Consider the following 24,797-nt stretch of genomic DNA (forward strand, 5'->3'; position numbering starts at 1 on the left):
CAAGATGATTTTTATTCTTCGTTCGCGTTGAACCCATTAAACAACTGATAGTTGAAAAACTGAAACAAAATATTACATAAGGCACTGTTCACCAATGAGGCTGGCAACACGACCCCAAAGAAAATTTTTAAGGCAAAAATTAATCCTACACCACTTATGATATTTGCAAGGTCTGTGGCAGTACGTAAGAATGAACTTTCTCAAAGCAATATGGCTTACACTTTATCGTATATTTGGTAATGAAGAAAATTCGCATGAAAGACATCAAATGATAAAGGATATTGTGGTAGCTGTTGTGATCTTAACTTCCAGGAAGAGGAAGACGAAAAAGACAACACAAAAAAAAGAGAACTGAGAGCTAAATAAGGATGAATCCAAAATGTGGCTTTGAAATAAGATTCTTAACAAAATTAATTTTATCAGAACTGGAGATTAAAGATTAGACAGATTTTTAGAAAAATAAAACAAACTTAGAGGTGATGTTTTCAGGCATATTTGTCAAAATAGTCCAAAGTGGGCCATATCATCATGGTTAAAATCGGCAACAAAATATTTTATGAATAAGCAGTTAGTTTTCTTAGCTGCAATTTTTTTTCTTTTTTTTTTTTTGGTAGAAATAATAGATGAATAATTTTTACCATATATGTATATTTTCAGTTAACTGTATCTGTATGTTAATGTGTACAATGGTTCATGGGAGGAGTGAGAACAAATTTATTAGTTTTCAGTTGTATGTGACAGAGAATTGCACCTTGGACAATGTCATTATCCTATTGCCATTGTTAACAATAGTGAAATTTAAAATGATTAACATTGTGCTTTCAAAGGACGAAATGCAGATTTTGAAAACACGTCTTTTTTTTGTTCAACGAGGTTTTGGGATTGTTGCCGGATCATGTTGACTTCTTGCCACAATTTTTCGGCTGGCAATGGTCCAGCCATCTTTAGGTGAGTGTCCGCCACTGGAGACTGCGAGTTCCCAGCGTCGGCTTTATAGCAAAAATTGATACGGAAACGCATGTGCATTCACGGCCATCACAGAAGCGTCCGCTACCGAAATCCACGCCCTCTGCAAATACTGTTCTATCCGTGGGACGCCGGCACATGGGTAAAGGTGGAAGTACATGTCCGCCTTCAGTCGGAATGCGTACTCACGTCATTAAAAACCAGATGTCAGATGACGCTAGACGTGTTATTATGAACAAACTGTCTTCTCTTAAAATAAATTAGAGCGCTCACCGAGTCCCAAGCCTTGTCCACTTGAAAACCGTCATCACTATTTATAAGATTTTGAGCTAGAAGTACTTCCACAGAGTCTTTAATTACTGACTCCCAAAAAGTTCTTGCTGGGGCCAAGATTTTTGTGGCAGAAAAATCCATAGCGTGTCCTGCAGTAATACAATGCTCAACTATGGTCAACTTACTGGGCTGCGAAAGGTGAGTGTGACACTCATATTCAACACACCATTCATCTACTGTGCATATCGTCTGACCTATGTAAGCTTTGCCACACTGGCAAGGAATTCTGTAGACCCTAGTCTTCTGCAGACGCAGATTGTCTTTCACCAAACCGAGAAGGACACTAATCTTCGTCAATGCCAGAAGATTACTTTAACTTGATGTTTTCTTATGATCTTGCCTACTTTAGACAAAAGGCCACTAATGTATGGAAGGAACATTCTGGACTTCAACAGCTCCTTCTTATCTTCTTGATTTTGTGTGGGGTCACCTTTCTTCCTTCTTAGTGCTGTGCTGATCAGACATAGAGAGTAACTATTATCTTTGAACACCAATTGTAGATGTTCTAGCTCCTTTGTAAGGCTGTCTCCGTCAGAAACAACATGATCTCAGTGCACCAATATTCTAAGGACGCCAGTACCTTGTGAAAGGTGATCGCAACTCGATGCATACAGGTAAAGGTCAAGCAACCATCCATCTCTATTCCCATCGTAAACTGGATGTTGCAAGAAACGTGACGGTTTTTCTCCACGCTGGGGCCACACTACAAAAGTGTGATCTACATATCGCCAGAAGACTCTCGGTTTAAGTTCTGCCAAATCAAGTGCCCTTTCCTCAAAGTCTTCCATCAAAAAGTTTGATATCAAAGGCAAGAGAGGACTGCCCATGGCAACACTGTCAGTCTGCTCAAAATATTCGTTGTTAAATAAAAAGTAGGTTGAGGAAAGGACATGATGAAAAAGTGCTGTTATATCGACCACGAACTTATCGCTGATGCAGAGTCCATAAGAGGTACCTTAGTGAAAAGTGAGATGACATCGAAGCTCCCTAGTACGTCAGTTTCACTGAGTTGAAATGACTTCAGTCTATTGATAAAATCAGCCAAGTTGTGAACATGATGTGTGTATCTCCCCACAAAAGGTCTCAGTAGAGAGGCAAGATGTATCACCAAAACACACGTGGGGAGTGTCGATATTACTGATGATCAGCCATAACAGAACCTCTTTTTTAAGAATCTACGGAAGGCCATATAACCAAGATGACACAGAACAGTGAGGTCTTAGTCTTTTGGCCAATTCTTGCAGAACAGAAGAAGAATTCAGCAATGCTGAGATTTTCCTTTCCACTTTCACTGTGGGGTCTTCTGTTAATCTTCAGATACATTGGTTCACTCAGCAAGTTGTAAATTTTCTGTTCATAAACCTCACGTGGCAACAGCACTGTGGTGTTTCCCTTATCTGCTGGTAAGACCACGTGTGAGGATCTTCTCGTACCTTTCATAGTGCGGCCCTTTCCACGGCAGAAATGTTGCTCTTCTGAGGCTGAGCTTTCATGACTACGTGACATGTTTCACTTCTTATTTCTTCTGCAGCATCACTAGGAAGAGGTCTAACAGCTTCCTCAACAGCACTAATAAAATCAGTCAGAGACAGAGTTCTCGGCGCAGGGGCAAAGTTCAAGTCTTTCCCAAGCACAGACAGTGTTACATTGTCCAAAACCTTATCTGTTAAATTGACCATGAAGCATCACAAAGTATCTTCTTGCAGTAATGTTGCTAACTGCTGGGCTAACTTCAAAAACTGACTCTTTATGGATACAGTCTGTTTTTGCACAAGTCACACCGTCGAACCATGCCTAGGAAAGTAATGGCAGGCTGGATGCATTCTCCATATGCAGATAAAGCAGCTGTTTTGATATGATGTCCAGTTCATGGTGGGTAAACCGGATCCTCTCCTTCACTAGTGCTAGGCTCGCCTTTTGTGTAATGAATTTTGCGCCGGCGGTCTGGATAAAATATCTCACCCTGGCAAACTTCGAAATAAGGCCATTGTCCCAACACTTCAGTAAAAAACAAGGAGAACTTAACAATTTCGCTCGCTTATTGCGTAGCTTGTACGACCTCTGGATTTGTAAAGCCATCATCTCCCCTAAGAGGTATCTGATGTTATTCTTTAAGTTTTTCCAGTGTACTGAATGTTTGATGAGGTTTCGGGATTGCAGCTGGATTATGTTGACTTCTTGCCACAAATTTCCGCTATAAAGCCAACACCAGGAACTTGCGGTCTCCAGTGGCGGACACTAACCTGAAGACGGCTGGACGATTGCCAGCCGAAATATTGAGGCAAGAAGTCAACATGATCCGGTTGAAATCCCAAAACCTCATTGAAAATTCAGTATGCTGGGAAAACTTCAAGAATCACATGTCTTTTATTCCCTATTACATCCATCCAGAATCCAAGGCACATATGTTACTCCCTGCATAACCAGGCTACATTTTCAAAGTACAGAAGTATTCACAATCTTGAAATTTATAGTTACTTTCTTGGAATAAGTATTAATATGCTTACAAGCATGTAAAGTATTTAATGATGTGTAAAAAACCTGCTTATCAGTAAGTGCAAAAACAGCAGATTTTTTTTCCATCAGCAAATTTTCTGTTATTGAAGTAGTTAATTTCCAACCACTGAAAGCACATACAGTGTACAGCCAATAGTTTCATTAAAAATATTAATAAACTAACAATAAAAATGAAGAATAATTATTAGTTTTAGTCCAATACATGAATAGTAGCTGTTTCAGGATTATTCTGAACACACATGAATAAATGCATTAAAAATATGATTACCAAAGTTAATCTTATCTGCTGCACACAGATGATGATGCATTTGTAAAGCCAAATATTATTTGAACCAACAAAAATAATGCAAAATATTTTGTGCTAATATGCACTCCCATGTAGATATGATCAGATGCCGCACTGTGTATACTGACCTGTAACATCCTTTGGGCTCTCACCAGTACAGTCTTTAGGCACCTTCTCAAGGCACTTTTTGTGCACATTGTAGTGGCAGTCCCGGCACTGTAGCCCTTGTTTAAAAATTCCTTTCAGCAATTTCCGGCATACCTGACATACGGTAGGACGTGTGTAGGAGTGAAGTACAAATGTGTGTGGAATACGAATACGTCCTCCAAGTGAGGGTGATCTGTTTGTTCCTTGACTACCTGGAACTGTCTGCAAAAATGAAATGAAGCATAAAGTTAACGGTTTGTTCAATGTGTAGTTAATAGATTATGTATGAGTAAATTAGTATGTGCTGAAACAAACCAAGTATGCACTTCAGCTGCAGTTGTGACAAAGTACTCTGATATTTGGTGCTTTGCATCCTTGCCTTCACAATGTATACAAAACAGTTCATTGCTAACGAAGTATGTGGTTTAAACTTAATATTTACATAATAAGATTTCACCATATTCATGTTTCTCAGCCACATTACAATCATGTTACAAAGTTTAATTCATTCATTTTAGCTTAGAACCTCTCTGCAACTCACAGTACAACAGCGATCCAATGACAGTATTTTTCCTCAATATCTAAGGATCCATAGTACATAATGTTTATTTCCAAATTATGATAACATGTTTTGAACATTATAATATTATTAATAATTTTGTTTCCTTGCAAGCAACTGAACATCAAAATCATCAAGAATGTTTATGGCAGAGAGAACATGTGTTTCATTTGTTTTGAAGACAAAGTTCAGGAGTTATGATATTCCAGCCTTTCCTTACACTTCCTAAATGTCTAAATGAGTTAGTGAAGTTCACAGAGTTCTTTGCCTGTACCAGGAAGAATTGATTCTATAAGACTGTCATGACTGTTCAGGGGATCATTCAAACAGTTTCTCTGAACTGAACATCTACCTTCATCTGTGTCAATGTTTAAGTGGAACAACTTGCACAGACTAAGGAGTGTTACCGAGAGTTGAAATTAGATTCACGTTTTTACTCATTAGCAGGGCTACAGACTATAATAAATATTTGAGCATGACTCACACTATGCCTTCTCCTTATCTCCCATGCCCTGCAGAGATGATTCAACAACTAATTGCAACCAGTCGTTGATTATAATGCCATCCTAGCAACAGATGTGTTTATTTGAAAGTAACTTTTTGGAATTCCTTGTCCCTCATTGTTCATGCCACTGCCTGCTGCAATAACATTACTATTACTTATTTTCCCTTTTCACCACATACTTAATTTGTGTAGCTTCTCGATTTTTTCTCTCTCTTGGTTTTTTTCTACAACTACCTTTTCTCTATTGCTGCATTACTTTGTATGATCTATAACTGTAATTACTGTACAAGGTTTTTCCTTCTCTCTGACTTATTGTTTCCTCATGGTCACAAAGCTCATCTGCTGCTGCCATTTTGTTGTGAATTTCTGCCTTGTCTTGCGTAAATGTAACTTCCTTACTTATGGCCCGAGTAGTCAAGATTTCTTCCAATACATTCCTCAATTTGGCTGAATGAAGAAACTTCATGTACTGACACTGGCACTTTGAGCAATACAGGTGATAATACAGACACTCCTTATTACCCGATACAGACAAAAATTTGCTGTTACCATCTTGACATAATATTAGTCTTACTTGCTACGGGGCTGTCATTTAAAAACACATCAAAATCTTTATAAAACAGAACCAGCTCAAAGCAAACTGAACAGAAATGCTGAAAATCATCTACTACAACATCAAATTTTGTGCTCTTTTTGAGATACTAATGGTCCAATCCGTGACATGAAAAACTGCATAATTTCTGAACTACCACTATTTTGGAGAAAATATAGGAGTGGAGGAAGAGGAGAGAGAGAGAGAGAGAGAGAGAGAGAGAGAAGTTCAGCAGCTCTTCATTTAATGAGACAGTCTCTTCACTTTCTATTTCTTGTAAAACACAGTTTGTTTTATTTCAGCACATGAAAAGAAACATTTTTCACTTGCAAAACCTCACTATGAGAAGATATTGTATAGTTTCTCATACATACAGAAGATAATAGGAGACAATTATCCCCTATTGTGAAAGTAAAATGTATACAAAATCTCTTTCTTGATGGTCAAGATTTGTATAACATCCTGAAATGTAGAGTTTGGAGTGAACAGGGGGGAAAAAAACAGTACTTTTAACTTCTGAGATAGAACTACATTAAGAAAATGCGCAACTATCCAAAGAAAAGTGACAACTTATATATGCCCACCTTTCACTGACAGGAAATCAACACAAAGTTTTCAATTTATGACAGTAAAGTCCAGGAGAACGAGCATGTTCGCTTACGGAATGGGCCAGGCAGGTATCACTGGCCAAAGCAATGCTGTCTGAAAAATTTTCCTTCAAGGGAAAAAAATTAATATTGTAGTCAGGTGTAGCAAAGTGAGAAAGAATATACATTCAGGAGGGCCAGATAAAAAAAAAAACTTCATCTGCAACAAGAATGCAGTTTTAGCATGAGAAGAACAAGGAATCAGATAATGAAATATATGGCTGACAGTCACGACAAAAATAATCAAGGAAACTTTTGAGACAATCTGGAAACAAATGATATTGGGTGCAACATTTGTAGTAAGCAGTATGTGAATAAATTAGGGAAACCTAACACCTAGTTAATGATTATGACTCAAGATCACCCTGCTACATACTGCCATGTCACTATCTTGGCTTTAGAAACAAAATAGTGCAGTGATTCTTCTGTGTGTTCTGTTCTCAGAATATAGCCTTGCCTATAAGCCAGATTGGTGAAAAAATGCACTGTAAGTTTAGTCTGTGCCCCCATCCCCTCCCTCCCCCCCCCCCCCCCCCCCCCCCCGGCCCCTCACTTTTCACCACTCCAGAACTAAAATTGTATTTGTATGCCATGAAATGTCAGCCTTTGTACAAGATTCAGGGATTCTGCTGATAGTAGAACTGAATTTCCAATTTTTCAGTAGTGTATGCACAAGTCATGTATGTTTTCTTTCCTCTATCTGCACAATCTTACTACAATTCATGGGATTAGTCTGCAACACAGGGACTGCCTTTACTTACTTCACTCTTTGCATCCCACCCAAGCTTTCATGTCATCCTATTAATGTACAAATAACCATTTTCCAAATGACATATGATAGCCACATGATGCTGCTATATTGGCAAGTTTAAAGAAGACATTACAAGGGATTGTGAAAGTTTTAATAAACATTCAAAAACAAAGTTATTTGTTTGCAAATAAACATCTGAAGTCCTTGTACACACTGAAGTCCCCACACTATATTACGCAGTGTGTCATTAGAGGAGCAAAACCATAATGTTACACCCCCTTCTTTTTTTTGGGTGTGTGTGTGGGGGGGGTCTCTAGTGCCTTGCTACAGTATTGTGGTGTGGGGATATCACTGTTGCCAGGACTGCAAATGTGTACCTGCAAAGAATCAAAAAAATCAATTATCTAACTTTGTTTTTTCACGGTGGAAAAAAATTTGTGGCCTTCATGTGTTCATGAAAAAGAAAATGCTGCTCATAGTGTAAACCCAAGTGAACAAACTGACACAAGTTGCATTAAATAAATGTGGAAATGTAGCTTACATTAGATGTTTAGGAACTGTGTTGGACACACAAATGTGGACACACAATATGTATGAAGAGTGGAGGATAGGACAGACAGAGTTGAGCAGTTAATGCCATGTTTGTGCAGAATAGATAAGAATCCTCAATTTATTCTTTCCTGCAATCATACATGCACGCCATTGCTTTCTATCCCACAGGAAAAATATTTTGACACTTCTCTATTTCTTTATTGTATATGTTCATAACACTTTAAAATTCTTTTTCAGTTATAAAGTCAGTCTGAGAGAGGAGAGAGGAACAGAATGGCTTCTGGACATGATGTACCTGCAGCTGGCAACAAGCTATTGCTAGAAGAAGTGTTCTCAGCATTTTAACCTTAATTTGTGGCTGTCGTTTCCAGTGAATGATTGTCTCAGACAATACTTTGATGCACAATGTAAGGCTTTTCATCAGTTTTTCCAGTATGATGTAGAAGTTATAGTATTCTTTATAGGGATTTACAGTTAATTATAAGGTAATTAATAAACAAACAAACTAACCTCATTGCTTCATGTAGCAATTTTAGTCTGATTCTGTTTAAGTAGTGCATGTTTTGCATACTATCTCCATAAATTGAGTGTCGGGGACTGAATATCAACAATTCAGATTTTCATTTGCAGCCTCATTCACTGAGGATTTGCATACGGTCTTACCGATGCTATTGGACTGGATTTTTGTTCTCAGCTGTACCAACAAATTTCAATTTGTAATTATTCAAATAATTCAATACCTATACCATTATATTTACAGACAAACTTTGTGAAACTAGTAAGTGCTAGAATGTGCTTGGCTGTTTAATTGAGATCATATCAGCAACCATACTACTTTCTAATCACAATTCTAGTTCAGTCACTGGAAAATGGACAGTGAAATGATAATTACCACTTCAATAAAAATTTGTCTGTATCATTTCAATAACATGTGGTATTTTTCATCATACATATCACACAAACTGTGTACTGCTTATTTACATACTGGTGTTGCTACTTTTGTTTCTGTTGATAGTGGCCTTTTCTGTACTATGTAAAACTCAGACACAATCTAAACAAGATTCATCCTTTCACTGTGCGAACTGTTACAACGTTCCTGGCTTCTGCTTAGTTCTAAATTGACTCTTGACTAAAAGACCTGAAATACAAAACTTCTCTGTATGATCTGTGGTATACCAGTTCTATTTAGAAGAAAATTTAACTCAGGCAGAGATAATAGCAAGGATGGGCAATAACAATGATGATGACACAATGTATGAGAAAGATCAAACCCCAATTTATATAACTGCGAGTATGCAAGACTTTTTGGAAAACTTCTTGCAAAATTTCAAAATGCAACTTCACAGAATAACAATAATATAAAACCACCAAAACTTGCCATGTACTTGTAAATGAAGACAACAGAAGAAATCTGTAGAAAATAAATCAGTTGTGGAATCTTTAGAATGTGAAATTTTCAATATATCTAAAAATAATGTTAAAGTATGTCTCAGCAGTTAAAATACACAAGTTGAAAATGAAAAAATCAACAGCACTCTAGCAGATATTCAGGGCACTGAATAAGAAACAGATGTGGCGAAAGACTGACAAATACACATAAATTGGGCCAGTAAAAACTGAGGTACACAAATGTTTGCAAACTATGAAGAAAAGGCAAAGCTTTGATATCCAGGAAAATTTCAGCTAGACCACATAGCCATATCCAGAAGAAATATAAAGAAATTTATGAGTTTAAATGGGGAATTTAGTTCAGATCATTATCTCAATATGGTTAGAAAAAGAAAATCCTGACTCATCACCAGCAGAGCCAAAATTGCAAATGGAAATACACCAAAACTTGGAAAGAATTTGAAACAACTAAAAAAGAATGATTGGTAGAAATTCCAAGAGCAAATTATTAAACCACAAGAGATAACATTAGGAATGCCCAAAATTAAAAACAAAACATGGTAGAACAAAACAGTGAAGAATTACTAGAACAAAGGGCTCAAAATAGAGACAGTGAAAAATGTATAAAAAAAAGGACGACCTACAAAAATTCTTGCAAAAAAGAAAAGAAACATAAAACATAATCTTGAAAATCAGAAGAACTCTTGAAAAATCTCAGGTTATAGAAATAAAAGAAAATTTCACCAAAAAGAATACAAGGAATTTTTATTAAACTTTTCAACATATACTTAAGAGGGTGGGAGGTGCCAGTGAATTACAGCAAATGAAATGTTAATTATCCTTTGTCCAAATGGCTGAGTTGTTTGTACTCTTTTATTCATTGTTTTAATGTTCTTGACAAAGCAGTTTATCAATAGTCAAATCAGTTTTCGCTTGTGAACAAGAGTAATAAAAATAGTTACTATTCAACATTCAACACTGTTTTGGTCTATGGGCTTAATTACGAGTTAAACACCTGATGTGATTGAATGGTGGAGAGATGGCATAGAACTCAAAGTCGTACCTGTACGCCATGATAATTCTTGTGCAGAAGCACTACCACTAGTTTTGTTGTTAGGACTGTGTACAGCAGTTAAACCAGACATTGGGGCATTAACCACCAAAATGGTTTTTCGGAGAAAAATTGGTTGTAACATCACGAGTTCCTTTCACAAAATAAAAGTCTATGAGACCAGAGCTGCTGTACATGTCACAGGAAACGAAAATTCAAATAGCCAAGTTATGCCCGGGCCTGGCATCATGTCACGGAGTTTGAAAGGTGTTTATACACAGGGACATTGCGACAAATTTACATATGATGTAACTAACTGATGCTGTATGGACAGCACTGTAACTTTCATTCTTGGGACCTTTCCAGGTAGTAAAGCCATAGCGAACACACAGTTCAAAATGAGTACAACAACCGGCCTCTGACAGTATCACGGGAACGGGTTAAGCCGCATATGTGCTCTCTATGGTCATGCTCATGCAACAGTGAAACAATGGGCAGCCGAGCCACCCTCAACAATTCAACCAGGACTGCAAATGAAGACAGAGGGTCCAGTGACATATAAGAGCAGGTCAACAAGTACGACATAAGTTCCCGCACATTCTGAGAACTCCGCTCTACCACAGGGAGGCTGTGTGGGAGATGCCAGTTAAGGACAGCAAATGAAACGTTAATTATTCTTTGGCCAAAACTTATTTATTCTATGTTTTAATGTTCTCGACACAAAAGTTTATTGGTTTCTCTCTCTCTCTCTCTCTCTCTCTCTCTCTCTCTCTCTCTCTTTGCCTGTACACCATATCTCCCGTATTATTTAATTCAATCAAAATTAATGACAGACATCATTTTCAAGATTTATTTCACCACTAATGACAAAAAATACACAAATAGTTTAAAGTTATTGTTTTCGTGAAAATACTTTATTTTGAAAACATTTTTATAAAAACAATGTAGGATGTGCCATCCATTGACAATCTGGGCTAACATGCACAAAAATTGTTGTAGTTATCCAAATTCTTTATCCAAGCATAGTCTATCATGCGAGTTTGGTCATACACATCACTGGAAAGAATGCAGATTGTGCCATCTACTGACAATCTAATTTTACTGTTATGCACAACAACGGGTGAAGTTGTTTACATTCTTTGAACAAGTGTTGTGTACTGTGCAAAAAAAATTATAACAGTGTCCGATAAAAGTTGCCTCGTTGCCTCGTTGCCTCCGCTATGACCATTCTGCCTTTTATATGTTTTAATCATATTGTATATATTGATATCTTCCCCCAGTGAGAATAATATTTGTTAGTACTATTCAAAATATAACAACTTTTATAAATAATTATTTGCATTTACTTATTTATCTGTTACTATTTTCCCTATCGGAAACTGATCAGGACAGAATGTGAATTATTCACACATGTCAGCTAGTAAAAATAGTTATTATTCAGAATGCGATAGTGTTCTGATCTATAGGCTTAATTATGAGTTATACCTATAAGGGTATCAAGTGTCAAGCATTTGTTTCAAAGGTGAAAATGTTCAAACAGAACTTAACAACAATGATAACTGTTAAATATTGGCAAACATTGTTGATAGTCTCTTAAATTGTCCAGTTCCAACAATTAAATTAGAATGTAACTGATTTGAATCAGATAAACCAAATGTTCACAATTACTGAGGAGTCTCACTCATAACAGTGGCATGGAAAGCAGAGTCAAAAATCCTCCTGGTCAAATCTGAAGAAACTTTACACAAGCAGCCGAGAGAATATTAGGGTAGTTTCCAGAAGGGGGGATCTTGCACACAACAGATTTTTTACTTAAAAATCAGTAATTCTCCATAGCAAAAAACCTGTAATTAAAAATCATTTACCGATTTCAAGAATTTACTTGATTTAGCAGTAAAAAAATTGGAGAATGTGATATTAAGGCCAAATTAGCAAACGATTTGTGAAATGCTAACAAATGTGTTATCTAAAATAAAGTAGTGGGGATAAAGTAAAGGTATGCAATTAGGAGAGCAGTTGTTCAAATATGTCTTCTGGAAATAAGAGCCAACAGAACTGGTCCTATAAATGCAACTGAAAAAATTACAATACATTAAAAAGCAACAAAACATCCAGAAACACAGATTAGTAAGTTCGTAAATTTAAATATGTTGGAGAAACCACGCAGCAGAACTGACTAGAAATATTTGCAATAAATATCAGAATTACTAAAGTGGAAAGAGCATAGGATTTAACTGTAGGTACCTACAACAAGAAATGCATCACTAAAAATTCAAATCTAAAACACCACACTAGTGGTAAAGACAGGAATATTTATGTACTTACGAATCTTCACAATCGACTATAAGTCAACAGAAGAGATATACTCAAAAGACAGATTATTAGAAAAATAATAAGTGCAATACAGACAACAGAAGGTTGACATATGAGAAGTAATGAGGAGTTCTACCAATTTATAAAGAAATGTTAAGACTGCTCCTCACCATGTAGAAGATGCAGGCACAGGCACAATGAAAATGACCACAAAAATATTTAAGCTTGCAAACAAAGTTCTCCTTGCGAAACAGAGACAGACACATTCACACTTCATAAGAAAGCTAAAATATTTTAGCACTCTTTCGTTGTGCCTGTCTGAAACTTAGCATCTCCTGCATGTGATGAGTAGCAACCTGTCCTATCCGCTTTGTTGTTATTTGATCCATACTTTGACATTGTTTACAATATAAAGTAAATATCGTAAGTAATGGCAAAGTGATGGTTAATCTTCTGCAGACATCTCTACTCAGTGAATGATATCAGGCTAACAACACAAATATTCTTATATTTCTGGAGAAAAGTCAACAGTAGCATGGATTACAGAAATCTATATTAACAATGAAACTGTAAAACAACGCTGTCAGTCTGTCTGTCTGTCTAAATATGCTAATCTCTCTCACAGGATTTTCACGAGTAACTTGCACATAGTTTGGACAACCTTATAGGCTTTATTTCATAAAAATCATATCTGGAAGGGGGAGGGAGGAAGGAATATCTTAACTGAAAGTTTTGTCTAAAGTGGTTTCCCCAAATTAGTAGTTTGGATGTTTAATCATCAAGGCCGAGAACACCAAAGAAACAATAAATGGTGGTGTTAGTTTCATAGTACACCAAAGAACGAACAGATGGTGCTGTTAGTTTTTTAGCTTGGGGACAGATGGATTTTCAGAACTTTAAATCAGTGACAGAGTTAAGCACCATAATTTTGTCTTTATGAATACAAACTAATTTGAATTTAGTTAGCTAGGTTACACAATTTACCGATTTCATTTTGTGTATTAAGAACTTAATGATGTTGTTTTGCTTTTTTCTATAGGTTTCATTTATATGCTTTGTTAGGGAAAAATAATTTCTTATATTTGATTTGTGATTTAGGTGCCAACTCATTACATTTCGATTTCATTTTGTTTACAAATAAAAATGCCTAGTAAACAGTCATGTCTTTCTGAATATAACAGAACAGCTAAAAAAAACTGAGGACTATGCGGTGTTGAGATTCCACTGAAGATCACGAGGCGAGACTTGCTGCAGCTCGAGAACATAACATGTGAGACGCAACAACTCCAACTGAGAGTGTTGTTATCTTGCTCCTCACAATCTTTCACTCACTGAAGCTTAAAGTTACTTCACCTCTAACAGAACACCACCAAAGCAGAAATTTTGACAGGAAGTGGCACAATTGAGCAACTTTTTATAGCGCAAATCCGGTATATTCCTAACAATTTACCATTTTGCTTTCGATGTGTGCAGTTCCCGGTGAACTTATGTTATGCCATTAATACAAAGCACAAGTCCAGACACTTTGTGTTGCAGATGTGGACCTTAGTGTCGGTTGCTTCTTGCATGGCCAGCTCTATGCGGCTCTCCCCCCTCCCCATTAGTGAAGTAAACAAGCTCTTCATTCATGTCTCCAAATACACTACTTCAAGTGTTGTGTATAAAGAAGCTTTATAACCCAAAAATAAATACCGCACATACAAAGTCTCTAGCATCATTGTAAATAAACACCTGGAAGTCTCTAGCATCATTGTAAATAAACACCTGGGCAACATCAGATTTCTCAGATAGTAAGAAATAAATATTATCAAACTTTTGTAAATAACAGAAAGAAACTAGTTTAAGAATAGAATGCTAAAATCAGAAGACTTTCAAGGCAGAAAAATAAAAGACTCAAGAACAATTGGGCTGGAAGAAAGGAAACAACAACATGGAGAGAAAAAGAGGAAACACTAGAAAAAATAAGAAACAACAAAAGAAGAAGAGGAACTGTAGTTTTTACCCAAGACGAACACAGGTGTGTTAGATTTGTTCATTCAGAACATCTAAAATTTCAAATTTCATAATATAATGTGTGGTTAAGTAAATAACAATGCCAAAAACAGCAATAATTTTGTGTGCCTTAAATGCCTAGTTCAAATCTTTCAATTAGACACCACTTTGGCATCTAGTGTCTCCCTAACCTATTACAGGAATCCTACAATTATTCAATGTATGGTGCTGTCTTCAGTACAAGCCACTGACAAGCTATGAAAATTCTGAAACCCTATTAATTGTACAGTAATTATTTAAACGTTATGCATTACAAACCTATGATAATGAAAATAGTGACTTTGACGCTTCATTTCAGTGTCAGAAGAACAAAGAGTTCAAAACTATCCATGAAGAGTTAAGTAATGTAGGAAGTGACAGTTAATAATTTGGAAGAGTGACGAATAATCTCGCACAGTGAAAACAGTTAAGGGCACACAAAAGAAACATAAATTTGCTCTAATAACAAGCATTTAGATTAAAACAAGGGAGAACTGACACGAAATTAACAATAACAAAAATTAAATAAGAAAGATAAAATTATTTCTACCCACAATAGTGCCACAGCTACTCCAGACTAGTAGCATCAGAAGTCTCACAGTGAGCAAGGTATGTAGGAAAAAAAAAAGAGGCATCATGATAAGAAGTACTCCAAATAAATGAAGTGAATGAATATATTTAACACTAGCTGTTACCCATGGCTGCACTCGCACATCAGTAGTTTTGTTATGATGACGGATCTTGAGTAAGCAAGCTCCCGTATGTGCAATAACATCAGCTGCACTAACATGTCCACCTGTTCAGGTAAGCATAGTTTGTGATGTGCGCCCTGCCCTCCCAACTTGTCACAAAATATGATGCAGAAGTATGTGCAGTGTCATTGCCAATCAGTGGATGCAGAGGGGCATGGGCACGAGTGCACATCTACGCATCATGCTATTGAAATAGCTATATGTTACACAGTGTGTATATTATGCAACAAATTTAATTATGTTTTAACATGGCTTATGTTCACTGATATAAAAAAAGAGATTCCATTCCCTGCTTCACCCTCTCAGCAGTAGATTTTCTTTGCTACTTTCTAAGGTAGCCTTGTCCTTCCTCAGGGTTCAAGCCATCTCCATATCTAATTTCATTGGAATTGTTTCAGAATTTTAGTTGTGAAAATGTAACATACAAAATTATTTTCACATTTATAATATTAGTATGAAGAAAATTATAAATTGAAATGTCTCTCTTCTTCTGTGATCTGATATTGGTAAAATAAAAACTCTTACGTTGCTCCAATCAATGCTTGTTACATGTGAAAACTCAATGAAAATTTGTCCAGTAGTTTTGGAGATTAACCTGTTTTGACAGACAAAGATGCTTTTACAGTTTTATTATTAGTATAGGCACAGATTAACTATACTGCAAACATTCTTTCAAGAATTTGGCTAGCACTCATTTTCAATTTTATTTAGTATCAGCATTTACTGAATACCAGTTCAATCACGCTGATGACAAAAATGAACACATCTGAATACTCATTAACAGAACCACGATGCTGAGCCATAGTCAGGTGTTTTTCCCCTCTTTTTTTTCCTTCAAGAAAATGATTTAAAGGTTTTTAACTGGGTCGTGACTAGAATGGCTAATTACAAGCCACCATTTGTCTTCCAAAATATTAAAAATAACCTTATCTTCAGGTCTAGCACCCCCCCCCCCCCCCCTCCAAATGAGCAATCACATGGGTCCCCTTGTGTTAAAGTGTTTTATATTGTTATTACAGGGGTAAAATACAGCTAATGTATTGTCATACATTGAAGGTGTGGCACAATTTTTATGGGTACTGTACAACTTTTCTGGTGTTGTGCAATAATATTTCATAGTTTTGATTATGAAGTTACAACTTTTGCAGAGTATAATATTTACTCTCTCATATCAGAGTCATGAATGTGCAAGATACATATTTACTTTTTTTTTAACAATTATTTGCCAATAGTGGTGTCTGCAAAGGAAAAGAATCACTTGTACCAAACTGCAGAGAAATCAAAACTTTAACATTGTGATCACTTTACAAGAAAGCAAGGGACTGTTGGTTTGGTCTTCAGACTGGTCTGATGCAGTTCTCCACACTGTTCTATATTGTGCAAGCCTCATCATCACTGAATAACTACTGCAACTTGCATCCTTCTAAATCTGCTTACTGTTTTATTTCTTGGTCTCCCTCTGCAGTTTTTATCCCCCCTCCCCCCATCCTTCCCTACAATGCTAAATTGGTGATCCCTTTATGTCTCACAATGTCTTATCAACCAATCCCTTCTTCTAGCCAGGCTGTGACACGAATTTCTTTTTCTCCAATTCTATTCAGTATCCCATCACCAGTTACGTGGTCTATTCTTCAGCGTTCTTCTGTAGCATCACATTTCAAAAGCTTCCATTCTCTTCTTGTGTGGACTGTTTACTGTTCATATTTCACTTCCACACATGGCTACACCCCAGATAAATACCTTCAGAAAAGACTTCCTGACACTTCAACCTACACAGTGTTCGTAAGTTCCCATTACAAACATCTAGGGCTTTTAGAGGAGAGTGAGTACGTAATATTCTGAATAGGAACTCACGCCTGGAAACAAATCATTTCCTACTTACAAGACACTGTCCATTTCGTTCAACTGCTCTCCCAACTTCTTTGCTGTCTGATAGAATTACAATGTCACTGACAAACCTGAAAATTTTTATTTCTTCTCCCTGGACTTTAATTCATGCTCCAAATTTTTGTTTGGTTTCCTTTGCTGCTTGCTCAATGGGCAGATTGAAAAATGTTACACTATGATAGAAAGAAACTATTGCACAACTAGTATTTTAAAATCTAATGGTAAAATATGTAATGGGTGTACAACCCAATGATGCTGTTGACATACTTACTCTATTAATCATGGAACTAACTCTTGCTCCAGCACTTTCATAAGAGCAACAATTTGTAGCAAATATGTCAGTTGTGAAATCAATAATGTTAAGCATGAATCATAATACAGATACATTCTTCTTTATACACAACATTAATTATAAATAATGTTTGCCAGAACGACAGAAAATAACTTCCAACTGCTAACAGTTAGATGAAGTGAGGCCCTCATTTGTCTAATACTTAGCAAATACATGGATGTTATTAGCTTTGTTATTCCTTCTTAACGACATGTTTTGGTATTTTTTGCTCTCTTTTCTTGTCAATGGCTATTTTAGTTTTCATTCCCATTTTCGCTTATTCTAGTCTTATTGCCTGCTGCCTCCTAGTAGTATTGCACCTAACTACCCTCAGTTCATTATATTCATATCCCTTAAACCCTAACAGTTAAATGTACATTTACAAACAGGTTATCATGCTTTCTGAGAGCAACAAAATTAAGCTTTCTGGAACAAAGATATTGGTCGTTATGAAAATGGAGTTACGGTATTATAGTTGTGAATCAATTCACTCCATGTCAGCATCTGCCTCCAGCACCCTGATACTTGTAGGTTCAAGATTTTTTGACAATAACAAAATCACTTAAGGTCCGTATGCACCATGTGGTGATGTTGAGTCGCAGAGGGGCACCACAAAAAAGACTGCTAAACAAATAAGCTTTTCACCAAAAGGCCTTCTGAATTACACCAGCTACTGAGGCCAGACTGTAAGCAATTTTGTCAATACTGTCATTATTCCATATTGGATTTTCCACAGTTTGATTTCACTTAAAAGCCCACATCTCCATATCACTGTTTTTAGATTTCTTCGGAAATACTATGCTACTAGAATACTTAAATGTTTCTGAAGTTTGATAACTACACTGAAAAGTTGAAGTTGCCTCACTGCACCTTTCGGAATTGGGAACCATCAACTGATGTCTACATGATAACTAGGGTCACGCCGTGTAAGGAGGAAAAACTCAGTACAACTATGGAATGAAACTAATTTGCATAGTTCCTTTTTGAAAACTACAATTCTGGTCTAATGAGGTCTATGCCACATCTGAAGGCAACCATTAGTTCAAAGTTTACAGCTACTGCAATTTACTTATCAAGTCAGTGCATCAAACAAGACAATAGGCACGGCTCAGATGATGCATACAGTGATGTTGCCTTAGACAAATCAGTGCCTCTCTTGCTACCATACATCACAGCACCAGCCACAGCAGATTGTAGTACTTTCAATGCATATACATACAGTCAACATATAACAATGACAACTTAGATCAAACAATGCTGGGTCCATATTATGTACGTTTAAAAATGGAATAAAGATAAAAGAAGGAAGACTGATATTTAATTTCCTTTAATCATCTACTTGCTTTAGTAGAAACTTACAAGCCCAGCCCCCCAGCCACAGAGGACCTGTTCAAATGAGAATGTATTGCCTTTAGACAGTAATGATAAATATAATCATTACAAATGTCAAACATGATATGCTCAGTGTTTGTGTAATGTACCATTCATTCCAAGAGTTTATTTCACAGTGCAGTTTCAGATTTTTAAGACTAGTATTGCAAACCAGCTCTTCTTGTGATTTTTCTCTTTACATTTCCAACTGCTAGCATATTATAATAAAAGAGGAATTCATTATTTGCAAATATATAAGTTATCAAACTATGACGATTACACCGCTTAGACATACATATATAAGGCACCTTAATACAACGTAAATAACTACAGCAAAATGCAATTTGTAATAGGAAATAATACAGTGTTAGATAATTCTATGAGAAAGCAAATCAACACAATCACAGCATTACATAACTAATTTATCCTCCCCTTATGAGACCAGAAGAAGAAGATTGATGGTTGTATAAAGTTCCTGATCAATTGGTCAATTTAAGTTGAATCTCAAATTTTTGCATATGGTCTCACAAATTGGCCACCCTTTTGCTGCTATCCAAGAGTAGATGGCAATTTACCCGCAACTGGTTTCACCCTTTTTCTGTTCTCTCTTCATCAGTCATCGACAACATAACCACAACTTTAAATTTTTTAAATACACTTCTTAAAGATACCTAAACTCAGCAGGTACACTTACGACACAATACTCACACGTCTTGGGAAAAAAAAGTGTCAGTGTTCTGAAGAAAGAAAACCTTTTCAGTTAGGCGACTGGAAATAACCCTGGGGTCTCTCATACAATGATTACCTACAGCTTTAACCTATAGTCATGATATTGAAGATAAGCATAAGGGCAGAAATATTTTTCACTATTATCAAGACACATCAAAGAATATTTTATCCCTACAGTCAATACTAATCTTAAGTAAAGGCAATAGATACTAGCACTAGTGAGGGGGAAACTAAGGATAATATAAATAACAAAAAATTTTATCAACATGTATACTTCAGCATGTAATATTAGGAACAGTGCAACCAGTACAGTCAATTTAAAGATTACAAAAGAAAGCATACAACAAATGCTCATAGTGTATTTATAGTCTTTTATATTAAACAACTCCAATTATGTGTCAGCTCTTTTTAAATGCAATGAAATAACTGTTTATGTACCCATGCAAAAGTACGATTACATGCTTCACATACACATACACCACTTGCAATATTTATTCAAACAAAGCAGACAAAAACGGATTGTTTAAGTACAGAACACATACACATTAGACTGCCAGTACGAGCACACAACACATAAAAATAAATATAAAATTTTGAACAGCAGCAACGTAACAGGCTTGTGGAAATGAAGGAGAGGAACTTAAAGGGGATAAAGTTTCTGAAAGAAAATGATTGTGATAACAGAAATTCTTATACTGTTTTCTAACCCATTCATGTACTAAATATCAGAAATGGCCAAATATTTACAAATAATAGAGAAAGCATTGAAATTTGACATAGTTTATAAATTGTAAAAACTTTAAACTTATCAGATTACTTTTATTATCATTATTAATAAAACTGTCATCACCACCGTCTGTATTATTAAAGACCCTTGTTAAAATCATAATTAATAATTTAATTTTACTTAGTTTAGCTTTTATGTCTTCAACAGTTACAGCTCACAAGCGTACCAGAGAAGTGTCATCTGAGGCAAGTGAGGAATTTGACCCCTGGGAGGATGAACGTGGAACAGCAAGGGTTGAGGATCGTCTGCGATCTCCAGAGACAAGTGCTGCCCCTGAACAGTTGTTTGGAATCTTCACCACACATCGCTTGTGAAAGTTGAGCCCACAACCTGAAAGGACCAACCACAATGAACTTTGCTGATGGTTGGGAATATAAGTAAAACAAAAGCCTCAATTTTTTTCAAGTGCTAGTCAAATATTCAAATTAGAGAACAGACAAGAAATATATAAAGAAGTCTTTAAACCTCAAACGCTGAAATCAATGCCGCAATTGAGCACAATTTTGTTACAGTTCATTGCGATCATCTTTATTGTCTCAAGTGTCTAATTCACAAGCACTAAATAGTCTGCTGAAAGCTTTCTCTGCACATTGCAGTAACAGATCGTTAAGTATTCTTGACTCAACTAGTAAACTGTTGTTGGATGATGCATTGGTCCATAAATGAAAATGCAATTTGAAATCTGGAGATCCAAGGATTTCCAAAAGGTTAACAGTGTCTCTTAGAGCAGCCTAAGGTTTTACTCTTCTACATCTTACAACTTTTGTTTCGCTATTAACTGCACTTACTCTGATCATTCTAAAGCTAACTACATATTTCTGAACAAAGGAAACACACATCCTCTTAGAAGATATGACTGAGACTACTAGTTACGCAAAATTTTATCACTTGAAATGGAAAAGTTTGAAACAGAGACAAAGAGTTAACTGCAGTGATGCTGGAGGGACACAAAGGAGCTGTACGAGTCAGGGGTTGGGGAAGCAGCTCAGAATTTTTTTACTTTCCTCTCAGCCCTTATTTTCTCTAATCATTCAATGGTACTATTGCTCACACCAAGTTAACCATCTCCCTCTGGAGTCTGAAGCTGGCTTTTTAATTCTGGTTCTTTTTTCTCCGTTTTAAAGTTTAGAAAAGGCATCAACAATACATGATATTTAAAGGTGAGCACCACCAAGATTTTCATACAATTAACCGGCCATAGTCACTTGCTAGCAGTGATAAAGAGGTGATCTGTGTTCTTGTTTGTTTTCTCTTCATTTTTTCTTTATAACCAAGTCTACATAATAATATAGGAGAGAGAGAGAGAGAGAGAGAGAGAGAGAGAGAGAGAGAGAGAGAGACAGAGGAGGAGGAGGAGGGGGGGGGGGGGGGGGGAAGAAGAAGAAGAAGAAATTAAGGCTAGATTTAATATCTACAACATCTTACTAACATCAAGATCACTGGAGACTGAATATTAGTTCAGTTGCGGTGTGGAGGTTGTAGTGTAACAAGACATTGTGTGTCAAGTCGTGTGGCATCTGCTAAAAAGGTTTGCAATGTTTAAGTAATGAAAGGGGGGGGGGGTCAGATATAAATCAGACCTACTGTGCGTACTTTCCTATGAGAGGGTGATACGACGAAAGATGTAGCCGAAGTGCGTGGCAGCCAGAAGAATGCTGGCTATTTGCTGGGGGTAAGCATACAGTCCATGGACCCAGAAGACGCACACAGAATATATGGGATCATGACATCATTATAGAATCTCATATGAGAAAAAAATGATGGTTTTTAATGTAATGTAAAAGCTTTTGTGTTACTGTTAGATAAGGTGCACTCTTGTTTGAGTTCTCATAGAGAAAGCATGTATTGGCATCATGTTAATGGACTGAACTGTAGATGCAGTTATGAAATAAACAACTGGAAAGGGATGACTGACAGTGAAAATAAGTGTTCAGTTGCCATTTGTTAATTTGGTGCAAGTAGTTAGTTGGAAACCCATAGCAATTTCCTGCAGCAGAGAAGACGTTTCACAGAAGTCCGCATGGGAGGGGCACAGCATAGCTGGCCCATAGAATTCTACACAACGGCCAGAATTACATACAAGCCAGATTCATCAGGAAAACGGTAATCCTACAACAGAACACGGTTATGCATGGAACAGGATGCAAGTGAAATAGTACTGTGCGATACCAAACTAACACAACAAAAGCCGAAATGTATATTTTTTCACTGTCAGGTAAAAATGGCCATGACGATTTAAACTGAGCTCACTAAGAGTAGCACTGTACTGTACTAACACGTGAAGCTGCTAGTCAGTTGTGGTACACCTAGTTTCACTGCATACATCAAAATAAACTGCAGAGGCCCTTAGTTAACTGTGGCATTGAGAACTCCTGTTGAGAAGCTCGGCTATCCAAAGGGTACAAAACCTCTGCTGTTTACACCCATTCCAAGGCAATCAACATGAAAGTCCTAAAGGTGTCCTCTCACAGGACATGAAGGCGTTATGAATGAGGAGCTGCACAACCTTCTTGATGTCTTATACTGGAATTTCACATTCCTCTACAATGCGAAGCATGAAAGGAAGTATCTGACACGTCCGATTTTTGTCTTGTGAAGAAAAATGCAGCCAATGAGATGCAACACCAATTTTATGCCACAACTTAGGAGATGCCACACTGGAATAAGTCATAAGCAGTTGAAATCCATATTTTGCGGTTTCTATATTGCAGAATATGTGCCATGCACCAGTACATTGAGGATCTCTTGAAAACATGTCTATTTTAGTATGAACAAACAACGGAAACTGCAGGATGGAACAACAACAATTTTATAAAGAGGACAGATTGCTACTCACAATGAAGAGACTGCTACACATTTTTTGGCCAAAAGGCCTTCTTGTGGAGTACAAAACCCACACACATTCACACAAGCACAGCTCACACACACTACGTGTCTCACTACAGTTGTGCTTGTGTGTTCCTACTTCGTAAGAAGGCCTTTTGGCCAAAAACTAAAACATTCAGAAATACTTTTGTTGTGGCTAGCTGCGGCTCAATGTCTTCTTTCTATGATGAGCAGCAATTATCCTTTTATAATATTGTCATTTTTAGGGAAGTACATACTGGTAATAGAAGGCTTTTTATATCTGATGCTTTCTGCATTATAACTTGTACACTGTGTGTGTGTGTGTGTGTGTGTGTGTGTGTGTGTGTGTGCGAGAGAGAGAGAGAGAGAGAGAGAGAGAGAGAGAGAGAGAGCATACACATGTTTGTTTTGTCTAATTCAGATGAAGGCCTTTTCGGCTGAAAGCTTACTTGTCTGACCATCTTTTGGTTGGGCCTATCTGTGACTCATTATCATATGGTGAATAGCAGTCTATCATTTTCAACACTGTCAAAACAAGATTTTTAAATTTGTACAATGTGGAAAGTAGAAAAATATGAGAGAGCAAGAGCAGTGGAGCCAAGACAGATGATTTAAGCATTTAAGTATTAATACCATATTTTATAACATAAATTTTGCCAAAAGTGATTTGTGGTACATTTTATTTCTCATTGTTAATTACAGCATATTTAGCATTCCTCTACCAGCTATTCGCCGTTCAAGTCATTGAGGAGTCCGGAATCTTCTTCAGAATCTCTTTCACACTTCTTTGGCAATGGCTGACAGAGTTAACAGAACTATTTTATGTTTGTCCATTTTTGTAAACAAACTATGTGATTTGCATCCAATTGCAGCCAACAACTGCTGCCAGATGGGAGCTATCCTTACATCACATCCTTTGCTCCCATAACCTCCCTGGCCTAAACCTAGGGTAATTCGCTGTCCCACCACTCCCCACCCAATAGTGTTTGCGTTTGTGTGTGTGTACACCATCCCCTACCCCAATACTCCCGCCCAATTTGTGTTAGTTGTGTACTGTTATCCCACACTCTAGTCTGTGAAATTGCGTGCCCAGCTGTCTTCCACCTGCCCCCTCTACCTGTGCCCCTAGCTAGCCCACAGGCAGCTCTCCACTCTCCCGTGAGTCACTAGACACTTCACCACAACCCCCTCCCTGGCTCCTGCCTCTCTCCATCCCTCATCCCACCCCACCTCGCACACTCGTAGGGAGACGTGTGTGTGTGTGTGTGTGTGTGTGTGTGTGTGTGTGTGTGTGTGTGTGTGCAGGTTTTTCCTACAAGCTTAAAAATGGAAGTTCATGCTGAAAACCAGCACAGCTCTGTACCTTTTTTTTTGTGTACCTATTGACAATCCAGCACTTCTGCCTTTCAGTGAGACGTCTCCCTTTTGTTCCTAAATAATTTGTAAAGCTTTAC

General features: G+C 36.9%; 1 protein-coding gene across 1 annotated transcript in view; it reads right to left on the minus strand.

Annotated features, from left to right (window-relative positions):
* Window positions 1-24,797, minus strand: part of LOC124608439 (serine/threonine-protein kinase D1) — a 213,421-nt gene that overhangs the window by 128,239 nt on the left and 60,385 nt on the right. The window contains exons 5-6 of the mRNA XM_047139985.1: window positions 20,663-20,826; window positions 4,231-4,471 (exon numbers count right to left, since the gene is read on the minus strand). Of these exons, the coding sequence (XP_046995941.1) occupies window positions 4,231-4,471; window positions 20,663-20,826 (405 nt within the window). The remainder of the gene's footprint in view (window positions 1-4,230; window positions 4,472-20,662; window positions 20,827-24,797) is intronic.

This window comes from Schistocerca americana, chromosome 1 (assembly GCF_021461395.2).
Source record: "Schistocerca americana isolate TAMUIC-IGC-003095 chromosome 1, iqSchAmer2.1, whole genome shotgun sequence".
Lineage (NCBI taxonomy): Eukaryota > Metazoa > Arthropoda > Insecta > Orthoptera > Acrididae > Schistocerca > Schistocerca americana.